The sequence below is a fragment of the Volvox carteri genome, assembly GCF_000143455.1.
Source record: "Volvox carteri f. nagariensis unplaced genomic scaffold VOLCAscaffold_96, whole genome shotgun sequence".
NCBI classification, from domain to species: Eukaryota; Viridiplantae; Chlorophyta; class Chlorophyceae; order Chlamydomonadales; family Volvocaceae; genus Volvox; species Volvox carteri.
Genome location: NW_003307639.1, coordinates 73,254 through 90,795, shown reverse-complemented (window position 1 = coordinate 90,795; position 17,542 = coordinate 73,254). Strand labels below are relative to the sequence as shown.

General features: G+C 51.4%; 3 protein-coding genes across 3 annotated transcripts in view; 2 read left to right on the top strand and 1 right to left on the bottom strand.

Moving 5' to 3' along the window:
* VOLCADRAFT_99809 (uncharacterized protein) overlaps positions 1-1,249 on the top strand; it is a gene marked incomplete at both ends in the record, with an annotated part of 5,853 nt that extends 4,604 nt beyond the window's left edge. The window contains 2 exons of the mRNA XM_002958498.1: positions 67-240; positions 1,049-1,249. Coding sequence (XP_002958544.1) covers positions 67-240; positions 1,049-1,249 — 375 coding nt within the window. The remainder of the gene's footprint in view (positions 1-66; positions 241-1,048) is intronic.
* A 3,374-nt stretch (positions 1,250-4,623) lies between these two features.
* On the bottom strand, positions 4,624-9,755 carry VOLCADRAFT_108168 (uncharacterized protein; the record flags this gene model as incomplete). Its single annotated transcript, XM_002958484.1, has 7 exons — positions 4,624-5,156; positions 6,180-6,526; positions 6,862-7,051; positions 7,772-7,796; positions 7,878-8,123; positions 8,381-8,425; positions 9,746-9,755. The coding sequence occupies 6 exons, from the start codon at positions 9,753-9,755 to the stop codon at positions 6,188-6,190; spliced, it is 855 nt and encodes a 284-aa protein (XP_002958530.1). The 3' UTR covers positions 4,624-5,156; positions 6,180-6,187.
* Positions 9,756-16,626: 6,871 nt separating this feature from the next.
* Positions 16,627-17,456, top strand: VOLCADRAFT_99807 (uncharacterized protein; the record flags this gene model as incomplete). The annotated part of the gene is made up of 2 exons (XM_002958497.1): positions 16,627-16,661; positions 17,003-17,456. 2 exons carry the CDS (start codon positions 16,627-16,629, stop codon positions 17,454-17,456), a joined length of 489 nt encoding a protein of 162 aa, XP_002958543.1.
* Between the last annotated feature and the right edge of the window lie 86 nt (positions 17,457-17,542).

Sequence of the window (17,542 nt, the reverse complement as noted above, 5' to 3'; positions counted from 1 at the left end):
ACATACCCCATCCACTTACCCCATACCACCACATGCATGGCGAACTGCTGACGAACTGCTGAATAGGGCGTCTACATCACGTTGAAGCCACCGGCACAAAAAGGCGGCCCGGTTCGGCTGGTCAAGGTTCGCTTCAATCGCAAGATGTTCACGGAGCAGTCTCAAGGCCAGGCCTGGTGGAACATGCACAGGGCGACACTGGTGGCGATGTACGAGCTGACCTTCGACATGGGGAACAAGGTGCGTGCAGGCGACCAGTGGCTGCGTGTGTCTGTCTGTCTGTCTGTCTGTCTGTCTGACGACAGTGCTTCTGGCCGAGAGGTCGGGAGAGGCCAAGAGGCTGAAGTAGATGGCTGAAGGGAGGACTGGCCGGGACTTAGGATTTGCGGATTCAGTACTACATACCCGGAATGCATCCTTTTATGCCTTTTCCTTCCTGCCTTGACTATTACTTGATGAAAATAGGTGCGCATCACCATTTCTGATGAATATCCAGGCACCTGTAGCACCATCATCATCACCGCCGGGGTTGCCGCCGCTAGCTCCTGGTTCACACGGCACAGTTCCCCCGGCCACAATGCACACCCGCGGCATTAGCACCGACACACAAGGGACGAGCGCCGGCAGCACCGCGGCGTCGGGGAGCAGTAGCATGTACTTCTCCGTCCCAGTCAGTAACAGCCCCCTTCACGGGGGTGCAGCCTCTGGTGCCGCTTGCGGGGGCGACCTTGTGACGGGTTCAGCGGGGGCCATGTGGCGTTCTGTCGCGTCAGCAATAGCTGGCGGCGGCGGTGGCGGTGGTGGCGCCGGCGGCGGCGGCGATTTCGATATGACTTGGACTGAGCTGAACTACGACAGCCAGGCCATGATGGTGTTGCCGCCGCCGCCACCTGTGGGGACTATGGGGGTGGCGGGGTCCCCTGCAATGCCGCAGTGACGCGACCACTCTCGGAACAGCAGCCGCACGGCCAGCGGCGGCTCAAGCCATGCAGGCGTATCGAGGCCGCCCTCGCAGCCGTGCCCAGAGTCACCCGTGTTTGCCTTGCAGCAATTTGGTTCGGGGGGAAGCGGCTCGGCTGGCGGTGTTGGTGTTGGTGTTGGTGGCGATGGCGGTGGCGGCGGCGGAGGGCCATTATACCCAGCGACTGCTACCGCCCTGGCGACGACTGCTGCCGCTGCAGCGGCGCAGCCGTACTATCCCTCTCACCAGCGTGCGCAGTCTGGTGGCGGGTCGTCTGGCAGGTCGTGAGGGTCCCTGGTCGCGTTGCAACGGCGGCTATACACCGGTGCAATTAAAAGATTTCCGGTTTTCGGTCCTTACTGCATTCCGTGGCCAATATGTTACCTTACCTTGTTACGCTTATTGTTGTCTTCGCACAATAGGCCAAGACAGGTATTTTCGGGTGAGCCGGCACCTCCTTCAGCGCCGGACTCGCTGCCTAGGGGGAACTGTCACCACCCGACAGGATAGCAGGGTTTGGACGTCGGATCATGTGGCGGCGCATTCCACGTAGCATCCTTGCTTTGTGTTTACTGCTTGTGTTATGTTACTGCTTCGCGTGTATGTGTGCGCAGGCATGGGGAGTAGGGGTGGTGGAAATACGTTGGTAGGTAGGTCGAGTGCAGGGAGGTTTCCACATTGAGGCGTGTGGTAACACAGCAGCGGGTGGCTTGGGGGTTGGTGTGTGTGAGGGGCAGTAGCAGGGTTCACGGCATGAATACTTGGCTGCCGCCAGCCGAATGGCGCATGAGCGTCATGATGATATGTGTAGCAGCGCGGGGTTATTCACGTGCTGGGGTCTGCAGTGCTGCTGGATTTGTAACTCTGGGCTTTAACGGCCCTGCTTTGAACCTCAATACGTTCTGTGTGGAAGTGCGTGTGTTGTGTGCGTGTTTTTATGCCAGAAAAGAATGAGCCATAGCAGGAGGACGAAGAAGGCGAGAAGATGAAATATTTCCAACTGTGGGGTTGCTGGTGTGAAACGAGTAGGTAGAGAGTTCACGGCCCGGCGGTTGACGTCCAGTATGGTATATCGATTCTACACACTGGCGCAGGCGCCTGGCGCCTCCGGGGCCTGACTCCCCGGCTCGTATCACCAGAAGGCAGAAGGCCGCTGCTCAATCCTTCAGCAGCCCGTCCGGTGACCAATGACCAATTGAGCAGTACCCCAGTGATTGCATCCCCTCTGCCTTTCCTTTCTGCCGCCGTCCTTTGGACTTGTTTCAGAATTTGTTCACAAGCGTTCCGTGTATCGGTTAAAACGTTGTATTCAGTCCCGGTCGCACGGCTCTTGCTTGCTTTTCTTTCTTTCTTTCTCGGACGCGGCGCCTCTGTGCTGTTTTGTAGTACAGTACGTCTTACATTGTATGTGGTGTTGCACGCGTAGCTAGAGCCGTGGCTACCTTCCATTCTGTTGTCTAGGCGGTTGCTGGTTGGGGGTTAGAGGGGAATAGGAGGGGGGACTGTACGGAGAAGGTGTAGATACGTAAACACCATACAAAGAGGGGCAGGCAGGCTGTGTCTTGCTCGTGATGGCGATTCGCGTTCGTACTGCAGACGTCATGGACAGTTTTGGGGAGGGGTTCAACCCCCTGCATTTGGCTTTGCTGGTGCTTGCGCTTCTGGTTGCGCTTCTTGTTGCGATAGCTTTTGCGCCCCTCTGGCCATTTCGAGTGGTTGCTGTGCCCTAGCAGCTCGGGGTTACACCTCGACTGATGGGCGCCTACATTTAGTTACGTGTTTCTGGCGGACAGGGGGGTGTAATGGGAGCTTCGCCTGTGCACAAGGCATCAGGCTGCCATCGTTTATCCGGATTGGATGTGTGAAGGCAGCAGGTAGATAGACAGCTAGGTAGGTACCTAAATATCTGGGAAGGTAGGTAGGTCGGTAGATGGTGCACCACAACTGAGATGCAAGATGGCAGCGTGTGGCTGGTCGGGCATTTGGGTGTTTTAGGGTTTAGGGTTTTAGGTAGGGCTGCAGCACTATTAGAATGTTAGAAATAATTAGAACTAATTATAATATATAATTTCTAATTAGAATTTTGGAAGAGCAGGCCTAGAATGGGTTAGAACGTTCTAATGTTGTACTATTAGAATGCCCGGAAACCAACACACATTTGAAGCGAAACGACAGCCTTGACTCGTTTAGTCCCCCAAAAATGACCGACTCCGGTGCCGGGCCGTCTAAGCAAACAGCAAAGAAGGATACTTACACGTATGGCAAGAGCGAGCTGGATGCGGCGGCCTATTGTGAGGCACTGAAAAGCGCCAAAGCTAAGAGGAACGCGGTGTGCATGATGATGAGGTTATGATGAAGCTGATTGAGGGGCTAGAGGTGCAGGAGTGAGCGGGTGGTTTGGAGTTCTGGTGGTGTGGCTGTGCGTTGGGCCCTGATCCTCTCTATTTCCCAGTGTCCAGGCGATGTACTCAAGGGTCCAGAAGTCAGTTTATTATTGCTGGCTTTGGTGGTATTTGCGTGCATGTTGTGTTCGTGACAAGCGTGCTGGAGCCCGATTCGGGTCGGGGCACCCCTGGGTTCGGCTGGCAGCCCCCCCAAGGAATCGCCCAACTGACAAGATAATCTGGAAACGTCTGCGAAAGGATGAGAGGTCATATAGCGGAAGTTTCAGCCTCAAAGTACTTCGTTTACCCCTAGTTGTCACCTTCCTTCTAATATTGTTCCGAACTTCTACTTAGAAATAATATTATAATTAGATTAGAACTGATGCCATTCTAACAATCCATGCAACCCTAGTTTTAGGGCTTCAACGAAGTTAGGAGCTCGCCTGGGTAAAGTCAAAGTAGCGACAAAAAAGCGACACGATGACGGGAAATAAGGGGAAGGCATATATTTGTATTTCCATAAAGCAATAGTTGTGGACGGATAACGCCTTGTGCTGCTGACGTATGATGCCTAAAGCGGGCAGGAATCGTACATGAGTCAAGAAGAGGGCTTCACCATGGATTGCTGCTTTGCTGCACGTGCACCTAGCTAGCTGCATAGGGATTAAATCTGTGCTCTTATCTCCCTTAACCTGCATCTAGAAAGGAAGTGGTAAGCAGAGGTCGGCAAACCCTGAATAACTGTCACGGGTACTGGTGCCAGGGTCGAATAACTGTATGGAAATGTTTTTGGTAAAAGCCGAGGAAAGGTCGTCAATTGACTGTTCGGTATGAGAACCTCTCAAAGCTAGCGTTTACCTCCTTGTAAAATGGAAGGTTTGGTAACCTAATGATGAAGTTTATAGCTTCAAAACTGCGCAAACCTGCCTTTTGGGGGGAATTTCTGCACCCTGCCGTACGGCTGCCGTACCAGCGATGAAGAATAGAGTTGAATTTCTGCAACGGGTACAACGGAAGGACCCGCTTTACCAGCGGCGTTTGCCGACCCCTGGTGGTAAGTGTAGTATGCTGGGTGGAATGAGCATTCACCGATCAGTTTTTTCCTGAAAAAGTCGAGTTATGTCCTATAGCCTTCATGGCTTGCTGTATAATGAATTGGTATCTAGCAGGTATGACTGCTGGTTATCATGTGGATGCTGTCATCCCACAGGCACCCTGAGATAGATAAACGGTCGAGGATACCCTACTAATATCCTGGGTATATCATGGGATTTGCATCCACGGTTCGATTCTTATCTGAAAAAGTCGTCATACAACACTATGAAAGGGCAGGGACCAAGGGGCAGGGAACAGCTGCCGAGAACCCTTACACTGCAGCCAAGCTGCACACCAGCCGGGCGCCTCCACACTGCCTGCTAACAAAACTGCGCAGTCATACCCAAAAAGGGCCTGCAATGCAACCTGCATTCGGGGCCACCTAGCAGGAAAAGCCAGCTGAACACTCACCACCCACACTCACACAAAAAAAGGAAGAGCAGGAAGGGCCATATGCCCAAGCCGCTACCAAAAAAGGAGTACTGCAGCAACCTTACTACAGGTTGGAGACACAGCCTAGCCTAACCACCCAAGACCGAGACCATGACACTTAAACCTCCTCAGCCACACTTGGAGCCTGCCCAACCGCCAGCACCCCTTCTCCTCCCTAAGTCTTGAAAGCAACCCATGCTCTGGGCGCCACAGCACCCAGATGTCAGCCAGCTCCTGTGGGTGGCCTACTGTTGGCCGAGCTGGGTTTGGGGGAATCTGCAGAGCTGAAACAGGAGGGCAGGTAGGGAATTAGCAGCTATAGAAGCTGAAGCTCTACTGAGTGAAAGGCAAAATGCCTGAAACAAGAGAGCAGAAGCACATTAAGCTTGCCACTAGATCACACTTGTGGGACAGTCACACAGAACCAGACTTAAAGAGGCTCTGATTGCTTTGCTCAGTTGCACCTAAGTCAACTAGTCATGTCACTCAATCACACATAGTATGCACTCTGTATACCTCACTTTTGAGCTTCAAAGATGCATTGCACTATGGATGCAATGCACTGCCTTCTCAAACTACTTAATTGCCCCTACTATGTCTGACTGTCAAGTGTAGAATTTTGCTGATGCTCTAAACACATGATGGACCAAGCCTAGGTAATACTTCAAAGACAGCCAGAAAGCACGGGATATGTAAAGCCATCAATCTGATCCAACATTCACAGTCCTACAAGGTGGGATGCGGGTAAGCAATACACTGACTATGCACCAAGCAATGAACAGCCCACAAACAGCCCACAAACAAAAATGTTGCAAAAATCAATGCCAACCTTGCCCATAGTGCTGTCATGATGTACAACCCACAAACACATCCACATCCAAAAACAAGCTGCCCTGCTCCAAACCATGGACTCTCAACAGTAGTTGAACAGCAATTCATGGCCCACAAATAACATGTAAAGTCAAAAGACATATCCATGTCCAAAAATAAGCCACCCAGCTCCGGATCCAGAACCACAGTCATCACATATATGGTAGTGGTGGATGGCCAGCTGAAGATGGTAACCTCTTCACATGATAGGATAGTAGTTTTTAATAGGATAGGAGTTTTCCTGTACATTTATGACATCTACATAATTTAATCTGTCTTTGATTGGCTCTATGGCCCCTCATGTGAGCCCATTACACCTGAGGAGGGTAATGCAACTCCAGAAGGTGTAACACACACAAACACACAATCCTAAATACTGGATCTGTAATGCACTAATCCATCTGGCCACAAGAATGCACATAGCTGTGGACCCTCACCTGCACCATTACTCGTCATCATCATCAAGGCTCTCCGTAGCCATCGGAGGTGGCGCATGTGCAGCCATTTCGAGCCATGCATCGAAGTTCACCTTCGCCTCTAAGGATATGCAACTGAGAATCTCCATCGGTGGCCTGTTGGCTGGCTGCCATTCCTCCTCCACTGCCCGCTCCGTGGCCATCATGGCCTGGAAGGCAAGGGACCGCTTGTAAGGGTGATGATGCTTGTTGCTCAGCACCAGCTCCGTGCCGTCAAGGTCACCAAACGTGATCGTTGACACCTTCGGGTCGAGCTGCTCTACACTGTAGCCTTTGGTGAGGTTGTGGTGCACAGCGAAGTCCCACACCTGGATAGATAATACAAGAACAGATACAAACACAAAGCCAGAGGATTTATATCCTAGAAGAAACAGTGTAGATACACATGCATCAGAGTGATGGTTTACTTTGATAGATACAACTGCTGTTGTTGCTTCTCATGCAGTCCTCCTCAGGGCTGCTGGCAGTGAGACCTTCACTTTGTCACAATCCCCTCCCATTCACAACCAGGTTAGTGCTACAGGAGCAAGCTACTCATTATGCACATAAATCCTAGGGGCATCTCCCCTGCCTCAAAACCAAGAGTGAGCTACTTCAAGAGGGTAAGCTACTTCAAGTAATTTTTAATACACTAAATTCACACCTTGACGTGTTTAAGCCCCGTGTCGAGCAGCACCATAAAAAACACGGGCCCATCATCGCCATCTTTGCAATTGATGGCGAATCGGGAATCGTCGTATGCATACTCAAGTGGCTTGAACAGCAGTAATCCGTTGCGTGGGTTATTGATCTCACGAGGCTTGAGACCCAGCAACGTGTTAATGTGTCCATGCCTGGTGGAGAAAATGAAAAAAGAGAAAGTTAAAAGATAAACACATACTCCAGCCAGATGTGTACCCATCAGACGGCAAGCAACCAGGAATTCACATGGCGAAGTATAAGCATTGGATGGGTCTGGCGCCCGGACAAGCGGGCAGGAAGGAGGTGCTCCCGCATATCACAATGTTTATCCCGTGCTCAGCGAATCTCAAGCTTATGCAGTTTAGGCTTTGATGTTGGGCATTGGCGGCTAAAAGAGCGTGTAAGGGACACAGTTATATACCTAGGGAGGAGCGAGTATGCCCTTGCTGCGGCACTGATAGCCATATCAAGGATGAGAAGCACATTTTGCTGGACTGTCTGATGTACAACAAAATCAGATCTGATATGGGTTTCCCACGCTTCGAGCATATGAAGGATGCTATGAAGTGGGAACCTAAACGCCTGGCAAGGATGCTGGAACCTATATGGTCCCACCGCAACTCTATCGTTCCCTTTGGTCATTTAGTATCCTTCATCACTTGTTTCGTTGGAAGTGCGAGGTAGGATGGTGCTTATAGGCGATCTGGCAGCCCTTGAGCCCTCAGCTCGTATTAGGGTGGTTTGCAGGTAGGGGGAGCACACCCACGACCATGTAACAACAAAAAAACACATACTAATTCACCCTTCCCTGCAAGTGCAAGAGCAGCCACAGCATGGCCTAAACATAAAAAGTATCTCCCCAGTCGACTCACCAGCAATACTTGAAGAGGTGCGCACCTGGAAAAGAATGCACCCGTGTTGTTTAGGGTAGTCACAGATGCATGTCTACTCCACAGGGTGACAGGGTGCAAGCCTTACCGGTAACCAGGGTCTTGGGCAGCTTGATATCCAACAGCATGCAGCGCAGCTTCATCTCCTCATCTGGAGTGTTCTCATAGAACTTCTCCAGCTTCTTCTTGAAGTCGTCACCCTTCCGGGAGGTTGACGCCTTGCTCGCAGTGTATCGGAACTGTGTGCGCTGCAGCTTTGCCAGGATGTCCACTGCTGCAGCTGTCTTCGCCGTGACATCAGCTGTCTTCGTCGTCACATTGAGGATCTGCTGGCCTGTAATGCACACGATCAGCCATGTAGGAAGGCACAAGTGAAATGAATACTGTTCTTGGTGTAGCAATCATGGGCTGGACAGGTATCAGAGCAAGGAGCATAAAACATGCGGATACATCTATTGTGAGCACCTTATCCACCCAGCTATTGAGGTTACGTTTCACAGCACCCACTAATAAAGCCCCACAAACACCCACACCAGGCATGGCCATTACTAGAACCTAATTGACTACTACACAGCCTAAGGTGTGTGCTACCTGTCCTCTTGGTCTCCTCAATGAACTGCTCCATCTTGGGATCGCCTGTCATCCACGAAATCAGTAATGTATGAGGGCACAAGTGCATCAAAAACTGTTCTTGGTGTACCACCAAGAGATCAATAAATTGTGAAATAGGATGCCATAGGGTATGTGTTAGGCTTGGGCACATAAATAATACGGATGCATCTATTGTGAGCACTTTGTCCATCCAGCTGTGGAGGCTACATCATAGATGATATCCCAGCACCTGCAAACAAGGGCCCCCTTGTACCAGTCCCCTGCCCCACTGCACCATGCAGGCTATGGTGTATGCGGAAATGTTCTCACAGTCACGACTCGTACATGGCAGGGAATATGAGTGAGGCCACCAGAATATGAGCGAGGGCACCAGACACACAAACAAGCTTAATCACAGCTAATTAGCTTGTAAGCTCATATAATGCACACTCTTGGCTGGTCTTTTAATTAGATGGACATGCTAAAATAAGCGATGACCACTATCAACAATTCAGTCAATCATATTCCAATTGAACATACATACAATGGACACATACAATCCACTTTGCAATACTGGTGCGTATGGCGGCAAAAATGGTGGCGTCCTAGCGTTTGTGTGCGTGGACCACCACAACATGACTGTTGACTGTCTTTCTGCAGCACAGGCCCACACTTATGGTGGACCTCATTTAGCAAGATATCCAGTGACATCCGAGGATTTTTACCGCCTCACACACTTTGCCGGGTGTGACCATGTCCAGGGTCAAACATCCGGATTTCCCACCCAAGACCCTCAACACTCTTAGGAGAGGCTCTCCTAAGAGCCTGCTCCGAAAACGAGCAGACTCTGGATGTTGCATAGGTCATGCGTAGAGCTGGAATTAGCAGGTCGGGACGGGGGACTTAACCTACTGGCCGACTTTACATTGCTGCCCGTTGGCTGACCAGTGAGTCTTAGGTCATGAGCTGGTCCATGAGTCTTAGGTAGGTGCATGGATCTTTTGATAGGAATATTTTGGATCCTTTGATAGGGATATTTATTGGCTTCGCTGGCGGCTTCTCGTGGTCCCCAATTTGCTCTGCCTATGTAAGCCTGTCTGTCTGCCTCCTTGCATCTAAGCTGCAGCTGTGTGCCTTATCCTTAGGTTTAGGTTTCTGAACAAGGCATGTTTTGGTGCGGCAATGTCGATAATTGGGCATTCACAAAGTGATTGGTGAAGACATGTGCGTTTGTGAGTGTAAACAGGCGACACAGGCGCAGGTGAATGTAAACATGGGTCTGTTACCCATCAGTAGTGTATTACCCTGACCCCTTTGTTACCTCTCGGTAAGGGGTTACCCCTACCCCGGGGTTAGGTTACCCACCTCCATACATAGCCACATGGGTAACCCCTACCCCTACACCCTGGGTTATGCCTTGTTTTATGGGGGGGTTACCCCTTGTTTTATGCCATAGGGAAGGATTGGAGCAAACTTAATTAGTCTATTTAAAATAAATTTCCAAGCAGCTAATATACTTTTGAGATGTTAACAAAACATTACTCTATAACTAAATGTTAATGTAATGACTTCTTCCTAAATATGATCTTAAAACAAAAACAAAGAAATAAAATAGACAAACAAAAAGACGAAGACCAGCATAATGGACAGCTCGTGATGATGCAGGAAGAAAGCAGCAAAATGATGAAAAACGGGAACTTTCTATGGTATGAGAGCAAACAAAATAATGACTTTGCTAGCTAGCTCGGCTGCTGAGAGGGCCGGCAACTAGGTTGCAGGCTCATGAGAACCTGTCACATGTACATCCATTGTTGAATTCCGGCCAGAACACTAACGGCTGTACGACAGATAAGATGGGATGTTTGGTATAATGGAGATGATGTTCTGACTGAAAGCTTGTTCTGTGATACCTGTAACGGTTAAGGTTGGCTTTACCTACACAGTTCCACTCGCCTATATCTTAACAGGTTATGAGCCCTGCGCCGCCGCGGCAAGCGAGCGAGCGTTTTGCTTAAGTACTGTGTCCGAACTTGCTGGCTTAGCAATTCTCTGGCTTAGAGATAGGACAAGTATGGGGAAGGATAATGATGTAGAGCGTTTAGATAGCTACGCCAACTATTTTCGCTGGCGGACGGCCATGAACTACTGTTTGGCCGGCAAGGACTTGTGGGACGAGGCAGCAGACCTGCCAAGCGCCGTCGCCGACAAGTCCATGAAGGCAAAATCGCAGCTGGTGAAATACACGGTGCCCCGTTTTCACAGGCTGATCGATCAAGCAGCCGACTCTGCCGCAGCGTGGGATGCGATCCGCGCCGAATGCGTCTCTGAGATCGGAGCGAACATCTTGCTCATAAAGCAGAAATTTAGCAACCTGAAGCAACGCACAGGCCAGTCCGTTGTTGATTACTTCGAGGAAGCAGAGGATCTGCGTGAGCAAATGGTTGCAGTGGGCTCGAAGATCGACGACTGCCAATTCGCCCTGGCCATCTTGGGTGGTTTGCATAAGAAATTCCAAATGCAGCAGATGCTTTTTGCTGCCAAGCCGCCGAGCGACATGAAGCTTTCGGAAATCAAGTCCGCTCTGCTCCTGGCGGAGCGGATGCAAGGTGACAACAACGCAGAGTGGGCCCAGGCCGAGGCCCTGGCGTTTAGCAACCGGAGCAGTGGGGTAGGCCACCGTGGCTTCGGTGGCGACTACCGTAGTGGAGCTGGTAAAGGCCAGGGAAATTTCAACGTCGGGGCGAGTACCAGCTCTGGCGGGCCTGACGTTTCCATCAACCCCTATGCAACCCATAAGTGCCATAAATGTGGCGTTCTTGGGCATATCAAGTCTCAGTGCCCGCTCATCACAAGGGGCAACAACAAGGGCAACAACCGACGCAGCAAGCAGCTGGTAATGGCCCTAACCACCTCCACTACCTCCGAAGCCGCGGAAATCCAGGCAACAGCTGAGAAGTCGCTCGCCAAGCTGGCTTGGAAAATGGACTCGGCAGCGGCCGTCCATGTTACGGACGACCGGTCGGACTTCAGCGAGTATGTACCGCTCACGGACGGCATAGTCCTAGAAGGTGTGGCGGGTGCGATTTGCAAGACGGTTGGAGTGGGTACCGTCCTGCTAGAAGCAGAGGGAGAGAATGGCAAGATTAAGATTACCCTAAAGAATGTGTATCATGCGCCGGGATTAGGTCACAAGCTGATTTCGGTAGGCGAACTAGGTCTGAAGGGTTACCACGTTGGATTTTCGTGGGCCGGTTGCTGTGGTTAGGCAGCCGAAACGTCTTGTCAGCCGAGTCCCGGTTCACCCTAAAATGCTTTCTCCGCGGATGAGGAAGTACGCAAGCCTGGAGTGGGAGTACGGGGAGCAAATCCCGTGTGTGCGAGTAGGCACCCATTGCTACCTAAAGGCGACCCGGTTGGGCCAGGGGGAGTGCGTTCAAACCCTGGCGGTCTTGTCCGAATCTGCGGGACTTTGGCATCGTCGGTTCGGACACATAGGGTACGGTAATTTAGAGAAGCTCGTGTCTGATGAAATGGTCACTGGTATGGGCCTGAGCGCGGCTGAAATCCGGGAGAAGGTGAAGGAGAAGAGTATCTGTGAGCCGTGTGTGAAGGCCAAGCATACCCGCGCGTCTTTTCCTCCGTCTGGGAATGCAGCAAACCGTGTTTTGCAGCGAGTGCATATGGATGTGTGTGAGATGCCTGTTCCGTCTATGGGCGGGTCAAGGTATGTCGCCACGTTTCTGGATGAGCATTCGAGTTTTGCAGTGGTGCGCTGTGTAGGGACGAAGGGGGAAGTTCCGGAAGCGGCCCAGGAAGTATTGCAGCTGTTAGAGACCCAATCGGGCAAGAAGCTGCTAGCAGTTCAGTCGGATCGCGGTGGGGAGTATTTGAATAAGGCTCTAGGACAGTACCTTAAGGGTAAGGGGATCCAGCATGACACGTCCGTGCCTTACACTCCTGAGCAAAATGGCCGCGCTGAGAGGCTGAACCGCACACTCCTGGAGAAGACCCGCGCGATGTTGCAAGACTCAGGATTGCCGCATGAATTATGGGCCGAAGCTATTACCACTGCATGTGCCCTGTATAATTGTTCGCCTGTGTCGGGCAAACAGATAACGCCCTTTGAAGTTTTCCACCGTGTGAAGCCAGATGTCTCTGATTTGCGCGTGTTTGGGTGTACTGCGTGGGTGCATGTCGAGAGGAGGCACCGCAATAAGCTCGATGCAACGAGCCAGAAGGGTGTGTTGGTGGGCTACGAGCGCAAAGGATACCGGATTTTATTAGACGGGTCTAAGCGTATCGTAGTGAGCAGGAGCGTGCTTTTTGAGGAGACACCAACGTCCCGCACGCTGCCTGCGGATGATAGCGAAAGCAGCGGCAGCGGAAGCGATACTGATGATGAGGACGATGTGGCTAGCAGTAGTTGCAAGACTGTAGCCCCTCCCTGGCAGGGGGAGCAGTTTAGTCCGAGTGAGGCCGTAGAGGATAGTCAGGGGAACGCGGCGATTGGAGATTCAGCTGAGTTGAATGAGGGGGAGCCTATGGTAGTTGGCGCAGCACCTGAGGCACCTGAGGAGGAACCCACGGCTACCGGCGGTGCAGCCGATTCCGCCAAAGGGAAGCCTAAGACTACCAGCGGGACCACTAAGGGGAAACCTAAAGCTGTCGGTAAGGCAGCTGAGGGGGAGGATAAGGCTGGTGCAGCTGCCTCTACACAACATCGTTACCCCCAACGTGACCGTCATCCGCCCCAACGACTCAACCTTGCTGTTAATGTATCGGACGTCAAAATCCCGAGCACCTACGAAGAGGCGATGGCCTCTCCGGAACGGGACAAATGGCAGGAGGCGATGGCTGAAGAAATCGGATCTATCCACGCATTAGATACGTGGGAGCTGAAGGTACCGCCGCCTGGGGTGAAACCGATTCCGGTGAAGTGGGTGTATGATGTGAAGCGGGGTGTAGACGGACAAGTGGAACGATACAAAGCCCGGTTGGTAGCTAAGGGCTATAAACAGAAGGAAGGAGTTGACTTCAACGAGGTTTTCGCGCCTGGTAGCAATCAGGTGACGTTGCGTACATTCTTGGCGAAGGCCGCGGCTGAAGGATTTGAGGTACACCACCTAGACGTGCGCACTGCGTTCCTCAACGGGACGCTGGAGGAGGTTATTTATTGTGACCAACCGCCTGGTTTTGAAACGGGTGGCGCAGGTATGAAGTGTCTGTTGCGGAAAGCGTTGTACGGTTTACGCCAGGCAGGCAGAGCTTGGCACCAGAAGTTGCGGGAAACGCTCGAGGCCATTGGTTTTAAGGTTTCTGATGCGGATCCCAGCTTCTTTACGCTGGAAGAACAGTCATTTGTTGTGTGGCTATACGCTCATGTAGACGACTTGCTAGTCGTGAGCAACAAAAGCGAGGAAATAGCCCGTATAAAGCAAGAGTTGAAGGCTGAGTTTGACCTCCGTGATTTGGGGGAGGTGTCGTTCTTTTTGGGTATGGAGATCAATCGGAGCAAGGAGCTAGGCGAGGTCAAAATCTCGCAGCAGCGATATACGGCCGAATTGTTGGCCAAGTTCGGGATGGAGGATGCAGTTCCTAAGTCGGTTCCTATGACGCCAAGTCTAGTTTTGAGCCGCACTAGTGATATCGATCAGGTATTGTTGGATGCAACGCGCTACCGGGAGTTAATTGGTGGTTTGATGTATCTGGCGGTGTGCACGCGTCCTGATATCGCGCATGCTGTGTTTAAGTTGGCGCGGTATATGTCTGAGCCGGCGAAGGCTCACTGGGAGGCTGCTAAGGATATCCTGAGATATCTGAAGGGGACTGCGAGTTTCGGTTTATGTTTTGCCAGGGACAGCAAGGCAATTGAGGGTTATGCCGATGCGGACTGGGCAGTGGACCGAGACAACCGCCGTTCGACAACTGGATATGCCTTTATCCTTGGTGGTGGAGCCGTCAGCTGGAAGAGTCGGTTGCAACCGACTGTAGCAGCATCGACTGTGGAGGCGGAGTATATGGCGGCGTCCTTAGCTACTCGCGAAGCGCTCTGGCTGAGGAAACTTCTGCCCGAGTTTGGGTGTGAGATCGACGTGATGCGTATCTGGGGTGACAACCAGGGAGCATTAAGTCTGATAAAGAATCCGATTGTTTCGGAACGCGCGAAGCACATCGATGTAATCCATCACTTTGTGCGTGAGAGGGTATCTATGGGGCAGGTGAAGTTTGAGTACTGTCCCACTACCAGCATGGTAGCGGATATCCTCACGAAGCCGTTACCGGAAGGGAAGTTCGTGCAGTTTCAAGAAGGGCTGGGTGTTCGTTGAGTTGGATTCGCCCGAGTGTTCCGTCCGAGGGGGAGTGTTGAATTCCGGCCAGAACACTAACGGCTGTACGACAGATAAGATGGGATGTTTGGTATAATGGAGATCATGTTCTGACTGAAAGCTTGTTCTGTGATACCTGTAACGGTTAAGGTTGGTAACGGTTAAGGTTGGCTTTACCTACACGGTTCCACTCGCCTATATCTTAACATCTTAGCCGCATCAGGTAGCACTATTGGTGAAGACTTGTCAACGGACTGCTGAACCCCCAGTTTAGATGATCTGTGTGTGACTTGTGTCGTAGAGAGTGCTGGGGTGCAATGTGATGTGCACCCAGCCGTCTGAACAAGCTGTCCATATCCACACCGCTGACTTCCACCCACCCACGTAACACTTCCACATACACACGCACGCCGGTGCTCCTATGCTGCAGACTGCGCACTACCAAGCCGCTACCGCGATGTACGGCCGGTCACCCTACAAAGCCACAATAAACACGGCCAGGTGCTTCACCAGAAACACCCAATGATTGTTTTTGGGGGAGTGTAGTGAATTAGACGTTCATCTGTCAGACCTCTCTACTGTTGTCCTTAAGGGATATTTGTCATACTTATGGAATCGTGATTTGGTTCCTTCATATGGTGGCGGGAAGCCGCATTTCTTAGTTGCTTGTAACAGGAAGTGCAGACCACGCTGCTCCAACCTTATGTCACAAGCACGCTGCAGGCATGGGCAACTTACTGAAGCAAAGCAAAATCATGTCACACTCACCAGCAACAACGCCAGAGCCAGCCGTAGCCGCAGCTGCACATTAAGGAGAAACGATAGGGATGCACCATTGACATCAATACTTGTTCAACGGAACGTGTTCATAGGTTCCATACAGCTTGCCAACAGTAAGAGATCTAAACGTTCCGAGGACCATACAATACACCATGCTCCTCAAGTTCACCGATGCCTAATTGAGCTGCTGATTGCTGCTTTCAGGGCGGTAGGCTGCTGGAGATGAAGGTGTGCTCAGAGGTCATTCATGTTGAGAGATAAGACACCAATGCTAGCTTCATACAATAGATAACGCCCGTTCCAAAGCGGCTGTGACTTTAGGTGTCTTCATCATTGAAGCAGATCAACCGTCACGGCAAGCCCTCGTTATGCGTGTTTTGGTTACGATACCAGGTATAGGACAGAAGCAATCCCTAATGCAAAATATTTTCCCGACACGCTATTTGGCAGGGTCTGCGCCGCAGCCTCAGATGTACCCCAAAAAACAACCAGCCTAATGGCCAACCCCGTTCAATGTGTGCGCACACAGGTTGCTTAAGTTGGTTTTGTCTTCAAATTGAGAGCGACCAATAGTAGCCGGAGCACACGCAACGCGGACTCTTCGGCAAGGTATGAGTTGAGAAGGAATCGCGCTTAGGATTTACCTATAATAGCATCCACCACGCCAGGCGCCAGACGCGCGTCGACGAGCCCTTCCCGTCTGGCAGTCCGCAAACGGTCAGCGGTGTTGTACTTCGCTGCCCAGAGCTTATCTATGTCATCTTCGTCCAGCCCAACAGAACCCAGGCCAGCGTCTGCAACAGCAGCACACATAAGCTTCCTCCACTCATCTGGCGTCATAGCGTCTCGCAGGTTCTGCTTTATCTGCGTCGAGCCCAAGTACTAGGTGAACGCGAAATTAACACAGCTAAAGGTTGAAGTTCGTGTTCTGCTCGTTGCAATTGCAAGCTCTGACCAGAAAGAAATTTCGGGAGTCAAGCCGGAAATTGTTTCCAACCCTGGAGCTGACCGTTAGTACCGCCTTCCATTTGACAGCACAAAACAATTTTTCCTTAGGATTTTAATACGTTTCATGGAATGCTGGCGACCCGCTGAAGCGAATCTGAAAGGGCGCCACCACAGCTGCTTGTGCGATGCAACATGCAAGTGCAACCAACTCAGATGACACACAAAGGGTGAGCTGGCTCAATTCGGAATCGCAAAGACTACATCAAAACGTTCTTTATATTTTTTGCTGGTTGAAACCGCAAGGCGGCCCGTGCGCCCGCGCACTGAAACTCCTTTAGATCTATACGCATTTTTACATATCCGCTTATCAACATTGTGAAATTGTCGGACAATCAAACTGAATCTCTTAGTTACATTGACAGCGACGACTCATGGCTTCTCAAACTAATTGGCGCCAAGAAACAAACCAGTGTCCAACCTGGGGCTCTTGAAAGAGTCGAGTTGGGAAAAAATCACCTCCTTCTTCCCCCATCTCCTCCCCCATCTTCTCCCCCCTCCCCACTTTCAGGGTGGTTATCCGCAGCGCCAACAAGAGCACTGACACTGACCTGCTGGGTCATGATGCCTGGGTGGCGAGAGTGGAACACAACGATCACAACACACTAGACGAATGTCTTAGTGTAATCGAATTTCATTCGGGAAGTTTGCGGCATTTGCGACTGAGCGAGCCCAGGTTTCGAGACACTTATCCTGTAAAGCTCCGTGACATTTGGACAAGCTCGTCGCGTGCGATTGTGGCAGAGTCTTCTAGCCCTGCGCATGCTGTGGCCCGCACAGGCTACCAGAGTTTCGGCAGTCTTTTTGGGGTGAGGCCCCCCGAATGGCGCTTCGCGCCGGGGGCCATGCCCCCGGTGTTCACTGCTGCAATCAGTCAGTCTGTCTGTCATGTCTTGCTCGATAAAGTTACGTTCAAAAGCTACATCAACTCTTTATCGATTGGCCAAAGGAGAAAATTCAGATAAATTAGAGCGCGAAGATAGCTTTCCATGGCTTTCGAGTTTGACTTCCCCTCACCTCGCAGCCCGAAGCAGAATGCGGTTGTTACAGG